The sequence below is a fragment of the Zalophus californianus genome, chromosome 9 (genome assembly GCF_009762305.2).
Source record: "Zalophus californianus isolate mZalCal1 chromosome 9, mZalCal1.pri.v2, whole genome shotgun sequence".
In the NCBI taxonomy this organism is placed as follows: domain Eukaryota; kingdom Metazoa; phylum Chordata; class Mammalia; order Carnivora; family Otariidae; genus Zalophus; species Zalophus californianus.
In genome coordinates this window covers 81,466,595-81,489,062 of record NC_045603.1, presented here as the reverse complement: position 1 = coordinate 81,489,062, position 22,468 = coordinate 81,466,595, and the positions used below count along the sequence as shown (strand labels likewise).

The following is a 22,468-nucleotide window of genomic DNA, read 5'->3' as shown; positions in this document are numbered from 1 at the left end:
ATTAGATCATTCAGACAGAAACCAATAAGGAAACACTGGCCTTAAATAATATGTTAGACCAGATGGACTTAACAGACACATACAGGCCATTCCATCCAAATGCAACAGAATGCACATTCTTCTCAAGTGCACGTGGAACATTCTCCAAGATATAGCATATGTTAGACCACAAAATAAGTCTTAATAAATTTAAGAAAACTGATATCATATCAACATCTTCTCCAACCACAATGTTATGAAACTAGAAATCAATTACAAGAAGAAAACTGGAAAATTCACAAATATGTGGTGATTAAACAACAAGCTACTGAACAACCCACGGGTCAAAGAAGAAATCAATAGAGAAATTTAAAAAAAAAATGCCCTGAGACAAATAAAAATAGAAACACAACATACTAAAACCTATGGGATGCAACAAGAGGGGTTGTAAAAGAAAAGTTCATAGCAATAAATGCCTGTATTGAGGAACAACAAAGATTCCAAATAAACAATGTAACTTTAGACCTCAAAGAACTAGAAAAGGAACAAACGAAGTCTAAAATTAGAAGTAAATAATGAAGATCAGAACAGAAATAAATGAAGTAGAAACTAAGAAAACAATAGAAAAGATCAATAAAAGAGCTATTTTTTTAAAAAGATAAAAACAAAATTGACAAAACTTCAGCTAGATTCACCAAGAAACAAATAAATAAAATCAGAAATGAAAGAGGAGACATTACAACTGATACCACACAAATACAAAGGATCATAGGAGACTAGTCTGAACAATTACACACTAACAAAATATACAAACCCAGAAGAAATGGATATTCCTAGAAACATACAACCTGCCAAAACTGAATCTTGAAGAAACAGAAAATCTGAATAGATCAACTGTTTGTAAGGAAATTGCATAAGTAATCAAAAACCTCCTAACAAACAAAAATCCAGGACCAGATGGCTTCACTGATGAATTCTACCAAATATTTAAAGAATAGTTAATTCTAATCCTTCTCAAAGTCTTTCAAACAACGGAATAAAATGGAACATTTCCAAACTCATTTTACAAGGCCAGCATTACCCTGATACTAAAACCAGACAAGACCACCACAAGAAAATTACAGGCCAATATTCCTGATAAACATAGCTGCAAAATCCTAACAAAATATTAGCAAAGTGAATTCAACAATACATTAAAAGGGTCATACACTATATTATAGGGATACAAGAATGGTTCACATCCAGAAATCAATCAATGTGATATAGCACACTAACAAAAATGAAGGATAAAAATCATACGATTATCTTAGTAGATGCTGAAAAAGCATTTGGGAAAATTCAACAGCCATTTTTGAAAAAAACTCTCAACAAAGTAGGTATAGAGGGAATGTACCTTAACATAATGAAGGCGATGTATAACAAGCTCACAATCATCATACTCAACACTGAAAAGTTGAAAGCTTTTGCTCTAAGATCAAGACAAGGATGCCCACTCTCACCACTTTTATTCAACATAGTATTGGAAGCCCTAGCCAGGGCAATTAGTCAAGCAAAAGAACAAGTAAAAATGCCACTATTTGCAGATGACATGATATTATATACAGAAAACACTAAGGACTACACCAAAAACCTGTTAGAACTTATCAACAAATTCAGTAAAGTTGCAGGATACAAACTCAACATACAAGTATCAGTTTCATTTCTATATACTAAAAACAAACTATCAGAGAAATCAAGAAAACAATCCAATTATAATTCTATCAAAAAGAATAAAATACCAGGAATAAATTTAAACAAAAGACCCATATACTGAAAACTATAAAACACTGATAAAAAGAAATTAAAAACACAAATAAATGGAAAGATCTTCTCTGCTCATGGGTTGAAAGAATTAATATTGTTAAAAAGTCCATACTACCCAAAGCAATCTGCAGATTCAGTATGATTCCTATCAAAATTCCAATGACATTTTTTACAGAAATAGAACAAATGATCCTAAAATTTGTATGGAACCAAAAAAGACCCTGAATAGCCAAGGCAATCCTGAGAAAGAAGAACAAAGCTGAGGCATCGCATGTCCTGATCTAAAATTATATTACAAAGCTATAGTAATTAAAACAGTATTATATTGGCATAAAACAAACACATATGTCAATGGAACAGATTACAGAGCCCAGAAATAAACTCATCCATGCCTGGTCAATTAATTTATGAAAAGGACCTGAGAGGGGTGCCTGGGTGGCTCAGTAGTTAAGCGTCTGCCTTTAGCTCAGGTCATGATCCTGGGGTCCTGGGTTTGAGCCCCGCCATCAGGCTCCCTGCTCGGCTGGGAGTCCGCTTCTCCCTCTCCCACTCCCCCTGCCTGTGTTCCCTCTCTCGCTGTGTCTCTCTCTGTCAAATAAATAAAATCTTAAAAAAAAGAAAAGGACCTGAGAATATGCTATGAGAGAAGACCAGTTTCTTTAATAAATGGTGCTGGGAAAACTGGACAGCCACATGTAAAAGAATAAAACTGGAACACTTCATTTTTTTTTAAGATTTTATTTATTTATTTGACAGAGAGAGACATAAAGAGAGAGGGAACACAAGCAGGGGGAGTAGAAGAGGGAGAAGCAGGCTTCCTGCAGAGCAGGGAGCCCGATGCGGGTTTCGATCCCAGGACCCTGGGATCATGACCTGAGCTGAAGGCAAATGCTTAACGACTAAGCCACCCAGGCGCCCCAAAACTGGAACACTTTACATCATACACAAAAATTATCTCAAAATAGGGTGCCTGGGTGGCTCAGTTGGCTAAGCGACTGCCTTCGGCTCAGGTCATGATCCTGGAGTCCCTGGATCGAGTCCTGTATCAGGCTCCCTGCTCGGCAGGGAGTCTGCTTCTCCCTCTGACCCTCCCCCCTCTCATGTGCTCTCTCTCTCACTCTCTCTCTCTCTAATAAATAAAATCCTTTAAAAAAAAATCTCAAAGTGGATTAAAGACTTAACATAAGACCTAAAACCATAAAACTCCTAGAAGAAAGCATAGGTGGTAAACTCCTTGACATTAGTCTTGGTTACCAAAAACAAAGGCAACAAAAGCAAATATGAATAAGTGGGATTACATCAAACTAAAAAGCTTCTGTAGAACAGAAGAAACAATCAAGAACAGAAAAGACAACCTACCAAATGGAAGAAAATATTTGCAAATCCTATATTTGATAAGGGGTTACTATCCAAAATATATAAAGAATCTACATAACTCAATAGTGAAAAACAATCCAATATAAAAATGGGCAGAGGATCTGAGTAGACATTTTTCCAAAGAAGACATTTAGGTACATGAAACAGGCCAATAGGTACATGAAAAGGTACTCAACATCACCAATCAACAGAGAAATGCAAATCAAAACCACAATGAGATATCACCTCCTACCCATTAGGATAGCTATTTTCAAAAAGATAATAACAAGGGTTGACAAGGAAGCAGAGAAAAAGGAACGCTTGCGCACTATTGGTGGGAATGTAAATTGGTGCAACCACTATGGAGAATAGTCTGTAGCTTCCTCAAAATCATTAAAAGTAAACTACCATATGATCCCATAATTCCACTCTTGGGTACTTATCCAAAGGAAATAAAAACACTAATTTGAAAAGATATATGCACCTCCATGTTCACTACAGCATTATTTAGTCAAGACATAGATGCAATGTAAGTGTTCACCAATGGATGAATGGATAAAGAAAACATGGTATATATACACAAATGAATATTAAGCCAAAAAAAAAAAAAAGGAAATCTTGCCATTTGTGACAACATGAATGGACCTTGAAAGCATTATGTGAAATAAGTCAAAGAAAAACAAATATTAGATGATCTCACTTACATGTGGAAGCTAAACAAAAACAAAAACAAAGTCAAACACAGAGAAGACATTGGCAGTTACCAGATATTGGGGGGCGGAGAGAGTGAAATGGGTGAAGATGGCTAAAAGGTAAAAAACTCCAGGTATAAAATAAGTCCTGGGGATGTAATGTACAGCATGGTGACTGTAACTAATAATACTGTATTGTATATTTGAAAGTTGCTAAGAGAGATCTTAAAAGTTCTCATCACAAGAAGAAAATATTTGTAACTATGTGTGATGATGGATGTTAACTAGACTTATTGTGGTAATTATTTCATAGTAAAGATATTAAATGATTATGTCATACACCTGAAACAATAGGTATGTCACTTTTATTTCAATAATTTAAAATTTAAAAAAGTAAAAATTTAAAATTTAAAAGAAGTATATAAAATTTATATCATTTTGAATGGCCACTAATATTTGACTGTTGACTATTTGATAATCACTCTGTGGACTATATTTGCTACTGTAAAAATATCTCAAAAAACATTGTAGCACATTTTTATTTACTTGTTCTATTACTTCATAATAAATTACTAAAATTAAAATGGGTACATTTACATACTAATGCACTTCAGAAAGATGGTACAAATTTACATTTCTAACAACAGTAAGTGAAAATGCCTTCTCCCCTTCATGCTAAACCTAAGAAGACAGGGTATAATGTTGCTTCTAATTTGATCACTTATTTGATTCTGTAGCTTTTCATTTTTTCATTGGCTAGTTGCATTTCTCCTTTCATCTGCCTACTCGGGTCCTTAGCCTAATTTTACATTAGGAAATTATCTTACCAATTTGTAAGAGCTCTTTATATTAAAATATTAATCCCCTGTTTTATATGTTTAGTTTTCTCATTTCGTCATCTTTCAACTTTCTTCATAGAGAGGTTTATTTGGCTATACAAATGTTTGAATCCAGTCTCCTTTTATGGTCTTGATTTTAATGCACTGATAAGAAAGGCCTTCTTGTAAAGATAATAAAATAACTTCCTATGTTCTCCTCATATATTTGTATCATTCTGAGTTTTGATTAGTTTGTTTTTATATTTAAAACTTTAATTTTTTAATCTGTAGAGTGAAATACAAATAAAAATTAATTTCAAATCCCAAGGCAATTATTATATTAAATCCATCCTTTCCCGTCTCAATTTCTGGAACTTCTTTTATACAGAATTTGAAACTCTTACTTCTTTCCATCCTTTCTTTTACTTCCCCCCCCAAATAAATTCCAACAAATTATCTTCGTCCTCCTCTTTTGAGCTGTTGATTCTTTTTATATATCCAGTGATTTTTGCCCTCTGCAGGCTACTCACACTTACAAAAGGTGGTTTACACTGTTCAGAATTGGTAGCAAGAGTAGGCCCAGCTGACCATGGTTAAAATCTGCTCTCTCTCCTTTCCTACCCAGCATAGCACATCAAGGGCCTGGGGGATTCTTCACTCCAAGCAGTTCCTGCTCCCCGGGCCTGATCCCGCCCCATTAATCCTCCCTCAGCACAGGAGATGGCTTTTCCTTCCCGCCTTGGCACACTTAACCATTACTGTGGGATCCTTCTGCTTCTGTGGAACTCATATAAACTTTCTCAGAATGCTCTGGGGTTTTTGGAAGGATGATAGAGCACACATGCATAAGCTTCTATACACACTGCCTGTTTGGTGTGATATGAGTTTTGGTTCCTGGAAAGTAGGGGCCCTAAGTGAATTAATGTTACTCATCTTTTGGGCAATTTTCTCTTTTGAAATCCCCTGAAAACAGTTTCCTCCAGCCACATTTCCCTGTCTACCATTCATACAACTGTTGGTCAAGCTTCCCAGGCTGTGGAGAAGTTTCATAAAATAAAACTATTTCTTCCATATCACTCATTGCCTGCTGATCTTTACTCTGGGTTTCCTAGACTATTTAGTTGAGGACAGCTTCAATATTCCATGAAACATGCATTTTACCACTGGGTAGAATGCTTTTCCTGGGCGTACTTTTGTGGCATTATCAACACTAGCCATTGGCATACCTTTAGTTATCGTTATAAGTTGAAATTGTTCAATAAAGCATTAAATAATAATGGAAAAACCAGATGTAAAAACATTGGTAAGAGCCATTTGAACTGAGGAAAGCTTAGTTTGGTACCTTTGAGCTCACTAGTTGAGAGTAAAGGAAATAACTCCTTATTGTAACAAATGACAGACCTTGAAAAATCTGTAATTGCACTGTTCCGAATTACAGTGCACTTATAGGCTTGTATTTTTAATATAAAATTATTTCCAACATTAACAGAACTATAACAAATTATCACTGCATAAGGCCACTTTAACAGACATGTGCATAAGAAAGAATTGTGTTAGCCATGTCAATTCAAGTAATCAAATTATGTTTTCTAATTATTATTTCACAATTTTCAAATAATGTGAAATTCTTGAATAAAATGTTGGTGTGTTTTCATTAAATATTAATTATAATCAAAGGAACTTGAGGGGGGAGAAATTATCCAGTATTTTGAATCAGATCAAGGCCAAACATTTTTAGACACATTTTCGTACAACAATTTTGTTACCTTGTTTTTAATTGTTTTCATGAATGTTCAACCACAAATCCTGTCAAATTTTAAGTTAATGGGTTTTCATTTTGTTTTTTACTGCATATTTAATTATTGTGAAGTCCAGGGCCCATTTACTCATTCCTTATTCCCCATCCCCCTTAGAAATCAGTATGTCCCTTCCACTCACATCTTATTAGCTAAAGCAAGTCCTAGTCATGCCTAACTTCATGGGGGTGAGGAGAATAATCATCCAATGTGTTCGGAAAAGGCAGGAGAACTGTAAATATTGTTGAACTCTATCTAGTGAAGCTACCATGCCACCTGAGAGGTAAAATCAATTTTTTTATTTTAAAAGCTATTGGATTGCTCAACGAATTTTTTTTTAAGTGACAAATTTTTAAAGAGCAAATTATTTCCCACATCTCTAAAATACTAGCTATATACAGGTTTCTGGGTTCTCCTCCTCTATTCCTTTTAATTTTTACATGGTTGTAATCATACTCTAAATACTATTCTTTGTATTGGTCATAATGTCATATCCATTTTCTATATTGCTGAAGAATATAATTTTTTATTCTGGTGTAATATTTAAAATGGAATTTCTCAATTAAATATAGTCTTAGATTATTTAATAATTCCTATTCTGATTTCAAATTTATATTCAATCCAATGCTTAACCTCTCCCTGTGTTTAAAGAAAATAAATCAAAAAAACAATACATATCATGTCTTAGGCACTTGTAGGAAAACCTGCTATTTCTGGTTCTTCTTAAAAAGCAGATTGTTTATGGCCAAAAAAGATGCTTAGTTCTGAAAAATTCTAAAGAGGCAATTCTAACATAATAAGTAGCCTAAAAATCCCAAAAATAGAAAAGAGCAGAAAATGACTAAAGGAATATGATTATTAAATTACCCAAATATGTTATTATGTCTAAAGATGTTTTAAGTTTTAAGACAGCAGTACAATACTTTAAGAAAAGCAATTTTACTTTACAAAATTCTTTCTTACAAAACCAAAAGCTAAGAAAGTAATGTAAGATAATCTTTCAGTTTGTGAAAGTATTTACCTCAAGTTTCCATATAATGGCAAGTTCCCTTAAGTGAGTTTGAAATACAATATATAAAAATTAAATTAGCTTCAAAGTTGTTCAGGCATGTCCCTAAAATATGACTGAGCAATTCCTGTGCTGAACTTTAGGATGCTGAAGCAACAGGCTCAACTATGAATAGTGACTATTAACAGAAGGCAAGAAGAAAATATACACATTCAAAAATGAGCCATTGGCAAGAAAGTGGCTTTCAGACAACTTCTGGTTGTTTAGGAAAATAATCTTAAGAATGCTCCAAGGGAATTTAATAACACCTATTACACGAAGAAAAAATGTACACGTTTAAAAAATGTGTCCTACCATTTGTACTTCACTATCACCTTGTTCCTCAAATTTTGTTTCTTCTTCCTGAACTGAGCTGGACTCATTTTCTCGTTGTTTACCCTCTTCTTGGAGCTCTTTGCTGATTGCTGCTTCTTCATTCTTAACTTCATCCTTGACAAAGTGAGTTACTGTGGCAGTATGTTCTTGTAATGATGTTGGAACAGGGCACAGTGGTGTGACATGGTCATAGTGTGTATGTAGGAGGCGTAGAGCAATGTCACTTGTTGCTAAAATCCTTGGAATTTCAAATCCAATTTGTGTTTCAGAGAATCTGACACTTTTGTACCTGTTAATAATTTTAACAAAAGGGATGAGATCCTAGGAAACTGAGTCTGTTGAGAATTTATACCTAAGCAGTATTTCGCTCCACTCGAATTTTGCCAAAGTTTGGGGTCCTGATGCTTGCTTGCTTGCTTTGCAGCATTTGGACCCAGTTGCTAATGTTATCCTTCTCAAAACACTCTCTTGGGATCTATGACCCCATACTGTACCATCTCTGGCAGGTCCTTCTCTGTTTCCCCTGTATGGCCTTTTTCCTACTGTCCCTTAAATGTTGACATTATTCCACTCTCTATCCAGGCCCTCTTTCTTCTTCCCTCTACACGGTCTCCTTGGATATTATTCTGATGCCTGAATCATAACTTACGTTATCAGTTTTCAGCATGAGTTCTATGTTTCCTGGGATGGGTTGGCAGGGGAAGAGGCATCCCTGAATGGGTTTTAAGAAGTCCAAAAATGCCCTTACCTATGATAAGTATATATAAGTTCATAAGAGTCTATGATTCCCCAAAAGTTAAAAACTACTGATCTATATGACGTCTCCTCAAAATAGATCTCCAACTCAGATTTTTTTTAATGCCTTCAGACATTTGTACTTTGATATTTCGTAAGTATTTCAAACTGAACAGGTCCAACACTGAACTCATCATCCCTGCAACCCCCCTCACTATCACTCTCAAATAAAACAAAACTTGTTTCTGCCTCTACTGTTCACTATATTAGTAACACACCATCTAATTCTCTTCTTAAATCTGAGTAGCTAATACAGGGCTATTCATTTTGCTTCTTTTAAAATTATACAGATTAATTTTTTACTCTTCTATATGTAACACATTTTACAATGAAAAGGGTTATATTATTATATCGTCTCATTAGATTTAAATGACAGAGTATTTTACAGCAAATATAACCTGGAAAATATTTTGTCCCTTCCTGTTACTAAATATCAAAATTAAAGTCCAATTCTTTCCATTGTCATATGACCAGTCTTTTCAGAGCTGGGACCAGAACCCAGGGCTCCTTTTACTTTGCTAATTTTTTCCTAAAACTCACTGCCATACTAACTCAATTAATTTGAAATACTGAAGATTAAACAGAAGTGATCATGAATTTATCATTATCATTATCATTTCTCAGAAAGATGTTATTTGCTGAAAATAACTTGCCTAAGGTAGACAAACAGCAGGTTTGTGATTCAAACCCCAGTTGGCTGACTTCCTAACATAGGTTTTTTCCCAAGTATACCATCCTAGTATACAACAGGCATCTGCCTGGTCATCATGATGTGACTCCCAATGTCTTTTGACCTATAGTATCACCCACAGGAATACCTTGGATTCTTCTTGAGGTTTGCCCACACATATAGAGTAACATTTTCATCTTGAATGACTTTTTCCATATTTCCACTGTCCAGATCTGCTAATGTACTAGCTTGCTATAAGAGAAAAAAAGAAAACATTATAAAAGATGAGAGGCCTCATAAGCTATGCAACTTAGAGGAGTTATTTCATCACTTAGGTGTTAGATTTGTTACTTAAAAGAGTAATTTGGGTAAAAGTATCAAAATAACAAAAAATTGTTTTAAAAAATTCTCTTAATGATATAAATGTATTTAACCTAATTAAATGTGCTTCACCTTTCCACTCAGTTTCTCTTACTGTGTCTAAGGATTCAAGTTGCTCCTATAGTCCCAGGATTACTATTATATTACCCTTTTCAATTTTAACATTATCATGACTTTAACTATTCACATGCTTCTTTATCTGTACCTTATTAAAATGTAGATCATGCTACTACAAAAGTTAGTCTATTTCTGAATATCATCAAGTTTAGAAAATATCCAGTTCATGAAATCCAGATGGGTCATGTTTTATAGTCCAATACTTGATATCCAACACTAAACACAATTTAAGGATGTTCTTATGAATGTTTTAATAAAGACTAATATAGCTTGGTGTATATTAACTCTCTTAAATGGCTTAACTAAGTCAATATTGTATGTATTTAGTTGCCATAATATAAAAACTTAGAAGTATTGGAGATTGAATTTATTGTACATTTTTAAAAAGGAATTGATCCCCCACACTTTTTTCCCCCTGGGACATTCACTTTGGAAGCGTTCAGAATAGTTGTCTTATAGAACTGTTCCACATTGTGAATTTATCTGATTCCTCATGGTATTGCTTAACTTGCTCTTCTATCCCCTTTATTTTTTGAAAGTTAGGTCTAGGTAGGCTTAATTATTTTCGGCAAGAAGGCATTGTAGGTTATGTTGTATTCTATATGTTGCACCCTATCAGGAGGCATATAATGTCCCACTATTAACAATGTGGATTTGATCACTTGGTTAAGGTGATAAGTACCCATATCTCCCAGTTGTGAAGTACACTTTTCCCCAATCAGTAAGTAATCTGTGGTCTAATACTTTAGCACTATGAGAATCATGTGTTCCTCAACAACTTTTCACCTAATTATTTAAGTGAAAATGATCCTTATCATTTATTACATTGAGGATTAAAAAATGGTGATTTTCTAACTGACAATTCCTTCTACATTTATCAGATGGCATTCTTTTATAAAGAACTGTTCTTTCCCTCCACCCCCCTTGCCCCCTTCCTTTTTTGGAGTATCACTTTAGACCCACGGATTTTTATTTATTCAATGGTCTATAATCAATTATAATTATTCTTTATGATATTCAAATTATTCCAAATTTGACCAGTGGGAGCCCCTTTAAGCTAGTTCTCTCCCTTTGGATACGACTCCATTAGTCTCTGAGCATTTATTTGCTTTCTAGCACAAGATAACTCAACCTCATCTTTCACTTACCCTGCTCCAGACCTGGAATTGGCTGTTTACCCCAACTAGACCTGGTTCCATTTTATGGATTAAAAAGAAATCTGGTTCATACTGATATTTCCATTTCAAATTTAACATTACAGTATTTTTTCTAATCTCCTTTTCTTTTACATACTATATCTTTTTCTCTTAAAATAATCTTGATTACTAAAAATTATAATACATTTCCTTGCTTTTCTTACAATATAAATAAAATAGTTCCAAAATTACATTATGAATATTACTACTAACAGTAAATTTAGTGAAATTTAAGCCTTCTTTGCAGTTCTTTTTGTAATTAGAACATATTCTACCAAGGCAATACAGAGAAAAAATAAACCAAAAGATAAAATAGACAAAAAAAAAAAAAAAAGTGTGATTTTTAGGTTGTTTTCTGATTTAAAGACCAAAATAAAACAAAAACAGCCATAGAAGACATTCATGGGATAGGATATTAGCCAAAATTTAAATATGGACTGGACATTAGATTATGGAATTATTACTTTCTAAGGTATAATAATGATTTTACAGTTATATGGATATTATCATTAATGATAAGGTATTTGGGGAAAACAGAGTGACTACCAATTATTACGATCTTTGTCAATTTATCTAGAGTAGGGAATATTTAACATATTTAACATATTTATCTAGAGTAGGGAATATTTAACATATAAATTTTGTGAATTTATTTTCATAGTGATCCTACTAAACCTTAGCAAGTATAAGAAAAAAAGGGGGGCCTGGGTGGCTCAGTTGGGTAAGCATCTGCCTTTGGCTCAGGTCATGATCTCAGGGTCCTGGGATTGAGCCCCACATTGGGCTCTCAGTGAGGAGTCTGCTTCCTCCTCTTACTCTCCCTCTGTGCTCTCCCCTCTCTCAAATAAATAAATAAGATCTTAAAGAAAAACTGGACTTTAACTATATTGATAATGTTTTTTTAGAAATATTTACAATTGTTATATCTGGATAAATATATGTGTTCAAATTATTCTACTGACTTATCAATAGCCTTGTAAATAAAAAGATACTGGATTTTTTTTTATCATATAATGTAAAATTTAACTTTTTAAAAAAAGTTAATCATAAGTTATAAGCAAAAAACATCACACTTACTCTGAGAAGTATTTCTGTGGCTATGTTAAACTTAAGATGAAGGAGCTCCTGCAGTTCTAGAATTGATCCTTGGTACTGTATTATATTTTTATCTTCCAAATCATATGGTGGTGTTTCCAACAAAATTAATTTCAATTTATCAATTAACTATAAAATAAAAACAATGTAAAAACTTACTAAAAAATAATCTTCTGACAAATAGTCAAAAAGTGAAAAGGGGATGTTCTATCACTTTTGAATTGAGGCACACATCATATCAGTAAAACATAAAAATCCTTTCTTATATTTATTGTATTATTTAAGATCATGGAAAAAATAAATATTTTCTCCAGAAACTCCATTATAAGAATTCCCAACTATCTGTCACAGAGCTTTCATTAGCAAGTTAATAGAACAGGGACAGCTGGGATACCTAAGCCTATGGAACAGTAGAAATGATGATATAACAATAATGAGGAGGAGGAGCAGGACATGAAGAGAGTCACTAATATATACTGAACGTTTATGTAGGCGTCCAGGGCAGGCCACCCCCAAATGAACCATAAAGGCACAATACTGATCATTTTGAACTGAAGCTACTTGAGAATCAACTGGTACAAAGACACTCAGACCCTCCTCTGTCCTCCTGAAATCAGGAAACATATCTCCCATATGAAAAATACCCTCCCTGTACTAAGAAAAAACATCTTTATCACCACAGACATGGACTTTCAAGTAGAGAAAACTGTGGAAATAAACCTTGTTACTTTTTTACTAATCTACTACCTCGGCCCAAATTCCTCTTAAAATTCCTTACTAATTCAAGCTCACAAACACCTGTTTTCCTTATCCTGTAAATTCCTCACAAATCTATTTTCTTTGTCTAAAATTTGCCTGCCTTGGTCATTTCTTTGGGTCTCAATTTCATTATTGGGTCTTCATGTGCATGTAATAAAATTGTCTTTTTTCTCCCATTTTCCTGTCTCATATGAATTGAATTCTCAGTCCAGCTGAAAGACCTTGAAGGGTAGAAGAATTTTCTCTCTCCTATACTTACTATGTGCCAGGAACTGTTCTAAAGGTTTATATGTTTTAATTCATTCTATCTTCATCATAACTCTATGAGCTAGATACTGTTACTGTGCCTATTTTTATAGATAAGGAAACCAAAGTAAGGAGTTTGGAAGACCCCACCCCATCCTAACAAGTAAAAAGAAAAGCTCAACAGACTGAAAAATCAGCAACTCTTCTTTGATCCCCAAGAGAGGAGGAGATAGGACAAACACCTGCCCTCAAGATTGGAGAGATCTATATTCAGGAGCAAAAGCCACTGCAGAAACCAGTGCCAAGTAAGAACATCTGAATTGTAAATGACAAACTATTGGAGACTCAGTGTAGACAACTCTTGAGAGTTAAAAACTCCAGGAGAACACAGCCATGGAAGAGGGCCCACAATATTGTTAGATTTACCTCCAAATGCTCCACCAGGTTCTCATAATAACTGTAGGAGCAAACTCCCCTCCTATTTCTAGCAGAGGGAGGGGAAAGAAACCGTTTTTGAAATACATCAGAGTACTCTTTTTTTTTAAAGATTTTATTTATTTATATGACAGAGAGAGGCACAGTGAGAGAGGGAACACAAACAAGGGGACTGAGAGAGGGAGAAGCGGGCCTCCTGCGGAGCAGGGAGCCCGACATGGGGCTCGATCCCAGGACCCTGGGATCATGACCTGAGCCAAAGGCAGACGCCTAATGACTGAGCCACCCAGGTGCCCCCAGAGTACTCTGTTCTTAACAAGGCCTGATCTCAGGGGAAACTACTTAGAGCCTAATCTGCAGGAGTTTTATCAGAGCCTAACTCACCTGGGGGAAAGAAAATACACAACTCCAGCTGGCTCTAGCCATTCCCTCCCACTTAGGAGGGAATAAAAACAACTGAAAACACTTGTGAAGTTCACCATGCAGAGATGCAGACACAGGCTTTACTAAAAGACTGAGACCTAATTTCACAGGTCTTCCCCTCTCCCCACCTTACCTCACAGTCCCATTACTAAAGGCCTATTTACAGAGGCACAAAGATGTTGTCCAAGATCACACTGGTAATAAGTGGCTAGGATTGAAGCCCTGTACATCACTGTGTCTTCTTCATTTGTGAAATGGGAATAATAGTGCCTATCTCATAGGGTTATTATAAGAATTCAGTAAGTTACTATTTCTAAAGCCTGGCATAGTATTATTTAAGAGCCTGCCAAATAAATTTGATCATTCGGAACTTGGTGTTCACCATGTCATCAATGCTATCCAATTCTTTCTGTTCCTCATGTGCTGCCTGCTTTAGTTTCCTATTGCTATGATCATTCTCTTCCATCTCCTGTTTTGTTTTACTTACCTTTTTTTCTCATTTTCCCTATTATTTATTATGTCCATTTCTGTAACCCACTCTCATAATAGGAAGATTTCACTTCCAGCTTATCACTGATGAACTCTACTACTTCTGCTACTTCCCACTCTCTCTAGGCTTTTGCAGAGCATCAGAGACCAGCATCCTGTCATGGAAGCATGGCAGAGAGGATATTCAATGGCAAGAACACCCCATGGTGTGGGGGAGGCTCCATGGAGCCCTTGGAAAGTCAGAGTAAGGGGCGCCTGGGTGGCTCAGTCAGTTAAGTGTCTGCCTTCAGCTCAGGTCATGAGCTCAGGTCCTGGGATCGAGCCCCGCATCGGGGCTCCCTGCTCCGAGGGAAGCCTGCTTCTCCCTCTGCCTCTGCCCCTCCCCCCGCTCCTGCTCTGTATTTCTCTCTCTCTCAAATAAATAAAACCTTAAAAAAAAAAAAAAGAAAGAAAGAAAGAGTAAGACCCATCTGAAGTCTCATAGGAGGCTCTCAGTAAGTCACAATTTCTCTCTCTTTATACGTAGAATGGGTCTCATAAGCTTGTCCAGATCAAATTAGGCAATGCACGTTAAGAGCTTAACAGAATCTGGAGTTACTCCATCTTACAACAACACGTAGAAGTAAACCACAGTGATAAGAAACACAAAAAGGTGGGGAGGAATTTTAACAAAAAGCATTAGAGGATAAAAGGACCAAGAGCAGTGAATCCCGTCTAGTTTCAACTATTATCTAGGTGTGTCTAGTGTGCATTTTTCTATTCATCCTAACTTGGGATTTGTTGGGTTTCTTGAATCTGAGGGTTTGTATCTTTCCTCAATTCTGGAAAACGTCAGACATTTTATCTTTGAATATTGTCATTCCCTCATTCTTCTGCATCTCTTTCTGGTACTCCTTTTCAATGTATTTTCGCCTCTTTTCCTCTGTCATACATGTTTATTAACTTCTCATTCATATTTTCCATCTCTTTATCTCTCCTATATTCTGGTAAATTCTCCCAATCAACTTTGGATTCACTTGTGATTATGAATCATTTTCTTGTTTCCCTTCTCTAAGCTAAAGATGAGCCAAACAAGTTCGTATCATCTTTTGCCGAGTAGGTATTTCCCCTATTACCCACAATAACTTTTGGAGGCTCCCAGCCATATAAGGACTCTCTGATTCAACTTGCCACCTTTCACATTCTCTAGGCTTTGCCTCCTGATGGTCCTTTAAACCAATGCGAACCCAAGACTTAACAGAGAGGGCAGTCTCTGGGAAGCCACTGACTTTGAGACTTGCCCACTTTTCTGAATTGGCCTCTAAGATTTTCCCTTACTTTGTTTTGAACTAGGCAATGAATTTATTTTTTTTAAAGATTTATTTACTGGGGTGCCTAGATGGCTCAAATGGTTAAGTGTCTGCTTTTGGCTCAGGTCATGATCTCCAGGTCCTGGGATCAATCCCCACGATGGGCTCCTAGCTCAGTGGGGAGTCTGCTCCTCTCTCTCCCTCTACTTCTCCCTCTTCTTGTGATCTCTCTGTCTCTCACTCTCAAATGAATGAATAAAATCTTTTTAAAAAGATTTATATATTTAATTTATTTATTTTTAAAGATTTTATGTATTTATTTGACAGAGACAGCAAGAGAAGGAACACAAGCAGGGGGAGTGGGAGAGGGAGAAGCAGGCTTCCCGCTGAGCAGAGAGCCCAATGCAGGGCTCGATGCCAGGACCCTGGGATCATGACCTAGGCTGAAGGCAGACACTTAATGACTGAGCCACTCAGGCGCCCCATATTTATTTTAGAGAGAGAGAGACAGCATGCAAGATAGAGCACTAGAGTAGGGGAAGGGAGGGAGGGGGAGAATCTTCAAGCATACTCCCTACTGAGCACGGAGCCATGTGGGGCTCAATCTCACCATCCATTAGATCATGACCTGAGCCAAAACCAAGAGTCAGACACTTAACCGACTGAGGTACCCAGGAGCCTATAGGCAATGAATTTAAATATCATTAAAAAAAAGTTGTTTCTAGCATTTTTAAGTGCGTCATAATGTGGTAGATCCTCAGGGTAGTCTGTCCATCCTATTTGCAGAAGTAGAAGGTACAATGTTCTTACTCATCTTTGTACTTTCATGCCTTAAAGGATAGGTGCCTGGCACATAGTTAACATTGAAAAACATCTGTACTGAATCACAGAATAGTGGAAAATTTCAACTCAGGATAAAATCATGCACTTTTTCCCCAAGTTATCTACATAAATGGATGCAAAATTTTTTTTTTCCTGCTTGGATTAGACACACATAATGTTTCACATTTATGTTATGTTGACCTTATATCTAAGGTGGCAAAGATAAAAAATTTAAAAAAGGAGTTGTAAAAATAAAAAAAATGAAAAGATTAGCAAATAAATTTTCTCCATAGCCAAGCAAGCAGTAGTGTTAATTGGCAAGTATGACAGTTATTCAATTTATTTTTATTTTGGAGTCAGTATCAGACAATTTGTAATTTAAGTAATTTAAAATTATAAAATAATATTCCAATACCTACATTTAGCACTAGTTTACTCTTCGCAATCACTTCCTCAAGAGTCTCATTTGTTTCCTCTTTCCACAGGCTAATGAAAGTATTAATTTCTGGGGATATTGAAGGATCAGGACTCCCATCACATTGAATGTAGTGTTTCCACTGTGGAATAAAAATGTCTGAAGGTTCACACTGATGAAAATTCAAAGATTAAATAACTTTTTTCAAAGTATCAGTTCTCATAACCTAGTTTTTCCAATTTAGGCAAAAAATATTATGACTTTAACTGCTTGAGACATCTCTAAAATAACAAAATTCTCTTCACCAAAATAATTTAAAAGCTTCCATAATTCAAGTAAATAACAATTCTAGTAATTGTCATATTTTTAAAACAGTATTTATGAGTTGGTTTTGTTTTGCTTTCTTCTCTAATCATATAACTTCTATATTTACAAAAGCCAACACAGGCTAATTTCCACTTCTCAAATTGTTACTAATTGTTAATCACCATTGGCATTTTAGTATGAGTTCTTCCATTCATTCTGTAGTCTATGCAAATTCTACATTTGTAATCATATTGTACTTAGAGTTTTTTGCTTAAAATTATACCGCCATCTTTTGTCATATTATTCGTTTTTTCTTTTTCTCCTGATAATAATCTTTATTGTTTCCAAACTTACGCTGTTTTGAGCAACACTAGATTCCATGAAGCTCAGTTTTCTATTTTAATTTAGAATAATTTCCTCAGTATAGATTCCCCAAAATTAAATCAGAGTCAAAAGATATAAAAATTTCAAGGGTCTTATTATTGACAAATAGTTCTCTACAAAACTATGTGAATTTACTTTGCTACATGCAATATAGGAGATTTGTCCGATTAGAGATGTTTTACAAAGTCAAAGTTTGGGAGGATTAAAAAGGATATCAGACTATAACTCCCTCTTGTGGTACAAAAGTATTGGTTCACACACACGTAACACAAATCAGTCTTACCTGAGAAAGCAATCTAGTATCTCGTTTCAATTTCTCTGCTTCAGGAAAACACCCCTCTAATAAATAAAGTTCTTCAAGTTCTTCATTTCTCCTTTCCAGATCCTATTACATGGGGATAAATACATTGGCTAGCTCTTTAATTTTAGCTTTATGTTTCACAAGTAGCATCTAAACTTTACTGAAAAAATACTTAGTTTCAAAATGAACACTAACTAAAGTTAGTTTGAATGTAACCGCTATTTCCAAAAGGTTTCATCTGAAACTGTGGTTTGTGAATGATCTGCAGACTCCTAGTGGGTCCCCAAGACTCTTTAGGGATCTATGAGGTCAAATCTGTCTACATAATAATACTAAAACAGTATTTGCCTTTTTTGCTGTGTATACATTTGCACTAATGGCACAAAATGGTATAAAATTCTGGGTGCCTCAGCACAAATAAGTCATAAGCTGTACTAGGGGGCACATTCTTTGGGGGAGAGGGGTGGGAAACAGCCAGTTTCACATAAGAATGATGTGATGAAGTGAAAATTATTAATTTTATTAAATATCAACTCATCAGTATATGTCTTTTGATTATTCTGTGTAATAAAATGGGAAGTATACATAAAGGACTTCTGCATATCAAAGGACAAGACTGTCTTGAGAAATAAATACTTGTGCAATTATTAGAGTATCTTGGCAGACACTCTCAAAAATGAATGAATTGAGCATGTCAATTCCAGGGAACAACTAAAAGTATTTGTTACCAATGATAAAATTCAAGTTTTCAAATAAAAATTCAAATTTTAAAGGGGTACCAGGGTGGTTCAGTCAGTTGAGCATCCGACTCTTGGTTTCGGCTCAGGTCATGATTTCAGGTCATGGGATCAGGCCCTATATCATGGGGCTCTGTGCTCAGTGGGGAGTCCCCTTGAGATTCTCTCCCTCCCGCTCTGCCCTTCCCCCCTGCTTTCTCTCTCAAATAAATGAATCTTTAAGGAAAAAAAATTCAAATTTTAGGAAAACTTATATCTACGCCGTGAGCTTGACATTTTTTTCCTTAAAAACCTTTCTGATTTGATTGGAGATGAAATTAGTGCATGTGATTTTTTATAATGAACAATAAAAATGTGTCAGTATTTGGAAGGAAATAATTCAGTAAACCAAATTTTTCCAAGCAACGAATGCATGATATTGCAAAATCATACATGGATACAAGATCTACTTAAAGAGTAAGATAAATCAATGTTTTAGTGTAACAGAGCATGAAAAGCTCACTGATATGATTTCAGATTCCACATTGAGAAACTATGATTTATTGAGTTTTGGTATAGTATCAAAAAGAATATTCACAGTTATCTGAAAGGCTATTACAATATTCCTTTTTCCAACTATGAATCTTTGTGAGGCCAGATTTTCTTTATATACTTCAATTAAAACAACACATTGAAACAGACAAAATACTGAAGTAGATATGAGAATCCAGCTGTCTTTTGTTAAGTCTGACATCAAAGAGATTTTAAAAATATAAACAATGCCACTTATTTCCCTAATTTAAAAAATACATAATGTGTGGTTATGGATGTAACTATTGTATTGTAGTAATCATTTCACAATATATACAAATATCAAATCACTATGTTGTACACCTGAAACTAATATAATGTTATATGTCAATTATAAATCAATAATGTATATTATATATGTAATTCTATGTATAGTTGTTTTCTTTCTTAAAATGTTAATACATTTTATTTTTACTAATGTTTATTTTTAACAATATTAAATATCTATTAATATAATGCATCTTAAAATTTCTCAGTTTGAATTTCTAATATGGTAAATATTGATAGATATAACCCACATAAACAAATCTCCTTGGGGGGTCTTCAATTTTTAATACTTAAGAGGTTTCTCCTCAGATCAAAATATTTCAGAACTAATGATCTGAAAAATTCTGGTGAAAAAGAGAAGTAAAACTAAAACAGGAGAGGTAGAAATTGAGTTTGGGGGTGGGGGAGGGGCATCCCTGTTTATCTATAAACAGATTGAGAAAAATAACAACGCTTACAAGCTCTGAAGCAAAGCTATTTATGTCTAAATCCTGGCTCTGCTGCTTCCTTTCCCTATTCCTCAATTTCCTTATCTGTGAAATGTGGGTAATAATTTCACTAACTTTCTGGTACGATTAAATGAGTTAAACCAGTTTATAAAGGCCTAAACACTAGTGGTAGGTATGGGGGAGAGTGACGTTACATGGCCAAACAGATCTGATAGCCACATAGTTTGTCTTCATTAATAACATTACTAGGGGTGCCTGGGTGGCTCAGTCGGTTAAGCGTCTGCCTTCAGCTCAGGTCATGATCCCAGGAGGTTAAGCGTCTGCCTTCAGCTCAGGTCATGATTCCAGGGTCCTGGGATCAAGTCCTGTATTGAGGTCCTTGCTCAGCGGGGAGCCTGCTTCTCCCTCTGCCCACTGCTCCCTCTGCTTGTATGCACGCGCTCTCTCTCTGTCTCTGACAAATAAACAAAATCTTTTAAAAAAATATTATTAATGTTTATATACTTTCGCTTCAAGTTGATGCCATTTTTCTTTCTCAATCCGTTGTATTTCAAGCCTTTCCATTTCTTCTTTTTCATATTTCACACGAGCCTCCTCTAAAGAACCAAACAAATTTTTTTCTCAGTGATTATATCAATCTATTTTTAAGCCCTTAAAATTGCTTAAAGTATTTTCAAAATGTAAGGGTGGTGGAATTTTTATAGAAGTCACAACCATATCATGTGATAGAAATAAGACGAATGCTAGACTTCTTTCAAAAAACAACATGACTCAAACTTTCTGGCCAAGAAAATAGGACTATAATGATATTTCTCTTGCCCAAAAAGTTTATAGAAATCCAATAATGATTTAACCAATAAAAAGTGACAGATCTATCATGGGTAATTAAGGAGAGGTAAAATCTTCAGAAGATTTCCATAAGTTCGTGACATCTACATCATCAGAAGCAACTACCCTAATCTTCTCTTGCTTTCGCTATTAAAAACAAAATATGAAATATATGTTGAAGAATATGAGTTTAATCCAATATAATAAAACTTTCCCCAAGATCTAGATCCTGATAATGTATTCTTATCATGAGCCACCTAAGAAGGATTTATAATGATTACACATAAAAAATCAACATGGAACCAGAGGGCAGACTTTTAAAACCTGAATTTGAATCCACACATGTTCTTAATGCTAAAAGCTACAACCACTTGAAATAGTCAGATTTTTAAAATCACTTTTTGGTATTTTAAATAACTGATATTTTTATTAATTTTTAACTGACTTTTTTTTTTTTTACAAATGAAAATCCTCTTTAAATTTGGCAAATAAATACTATTAAACTCTAAGAACTTAGGCTGCTCTGTACATTTCTTGCTAGTGTCTACTTCCTATATTTAGTGAATTTGAGTTTCAGAATTCTTACTGTACAATAAGCACCAATGCCTCTGATTTCATCAGTTAATATAAACACTTCAAGACAGGTTGGCCAGAGTTAGCAAATAAAAATACACAGTGCTTAGTTGAACTTGAATTTCAGATAAAAGAACTGCCCTTTTTAAAAAATTTAAATATGTTCCATATTGCATGAGGCAAATTATTCCAAATTATCCATTGTTTATCTGAAATTCAAATTTAACTGGGTATTCTGTATTTTACCTGGCAACTCCACTTCTGAAAGTGATGGGTGTGTACTAACGGAACTTTCTGGGTACCCTTTAAGCAGCAGACATTATAAAACAGATAAAATTTGAAAAATTGAAGAATTTTGAAAATCCTTTTAGAAGAATGTAGAAATACCAACCCATTGCTATATTCCCTGCGTATGAAAATAGCAACACTGTGTATTTTGTACCTTCCTCTCTCTGCCGTCTTTCCTCCTCCTCTTGTAGCTGCTTTAATCGTTCAGCTTTGGTGATTTTCCTCTTCTTCCTGCCAGACTTAAATGTCACAACAGAAAAAAGACTTAATATTAACATGCACCCAAATTACTTTAAAACACGTATCCCTCAAATAGTAATTATGAAAAACACTTATGCTTCCATGAATCCAGTTTTTCATTCGTTCAAACAAGACTGTTACGTACAAAGCCTTGACCCAATGCATTGAGGACAAAGCATGGAAACAAGTAAGAAAAATAAGCATATAAGTTATTTAAAGGCAAGAGTGACAGTGCCAATTTAATTACTATACAATTAATACTATGCAATTAATATGCAATTTACATAATTTTCTCATTCCCAGTTTCCGCATCTTTAAAATGGTGCTAAATAAGACTTCATTTGGGGGTGCCTTGGGTGGCTCAGTCGAGTGTCTGACTCTTGATTTCTGCGCAGGTCATGATCTCAGAGCTGTGAGTCAAGCCCTGCGTCAGGTTCTGCGCTCAGCACAGAATCTGCTTCAAATTGTCTCTCTCTCTCTCTATCTCTGCCCCTCCCCCCACTCACGCACCCTCTCTGTCTTAAATCACAAACTTAAGTTTGTGCCCAAAAGATTTTAACATTCA

The 22,468-nt window shown here is 35.0% G+C and overlaps 1 protein-coding gene across 9 annotated transcripts in view; it reads right to left on the bottom strand.

Moving 5' to 3' along the window:
* CFAP94 (cilia and flagella associated protein 94) overlaps positions 1-22,468 on the bottom strand; it is a 59,425-nt gene that overhangs the window by 22,260 nt on the left and 14,697 nt on the right. For 7 of the 9 annotated variants that reach the window (XM_027593028.1, XM_027593031.1, XM_027593035.1 and 4 more), the window contains 7 exons: positions 21,818-21,902; positions 20,479-20,570; positions 17,934-18,035; positions 16,965-17,102; positions 12,065-12,211; positions 9,442-9,545; positions 7,808-8,117 (listed from right to left, as the gene is read on the bottom strand). In XM_027593028.1, the coding sequence (XP_027448829.1) occupies positions 7,808-8,117; positions 9,442-9,545; positions 12,065-12,211; positions 16,965-17,102; positions 17,934-18,035; positions 20,479-20,570; positions 21,818-21,902 (978 nt within the window). The remainder of the gene's footprint in view (positions 1-7,807; positions 8,118-9,441; positions 9,546-12,064; positions 12,212-16,964; positions 17,103-17,933; positions 18,036-20,478; positions 20,571-21,817; positions 21,903-22,468) is intronic. The other 2 variants (XM_027593032.1, XM_027593033.1) reach the window with 2 other exon arrangements.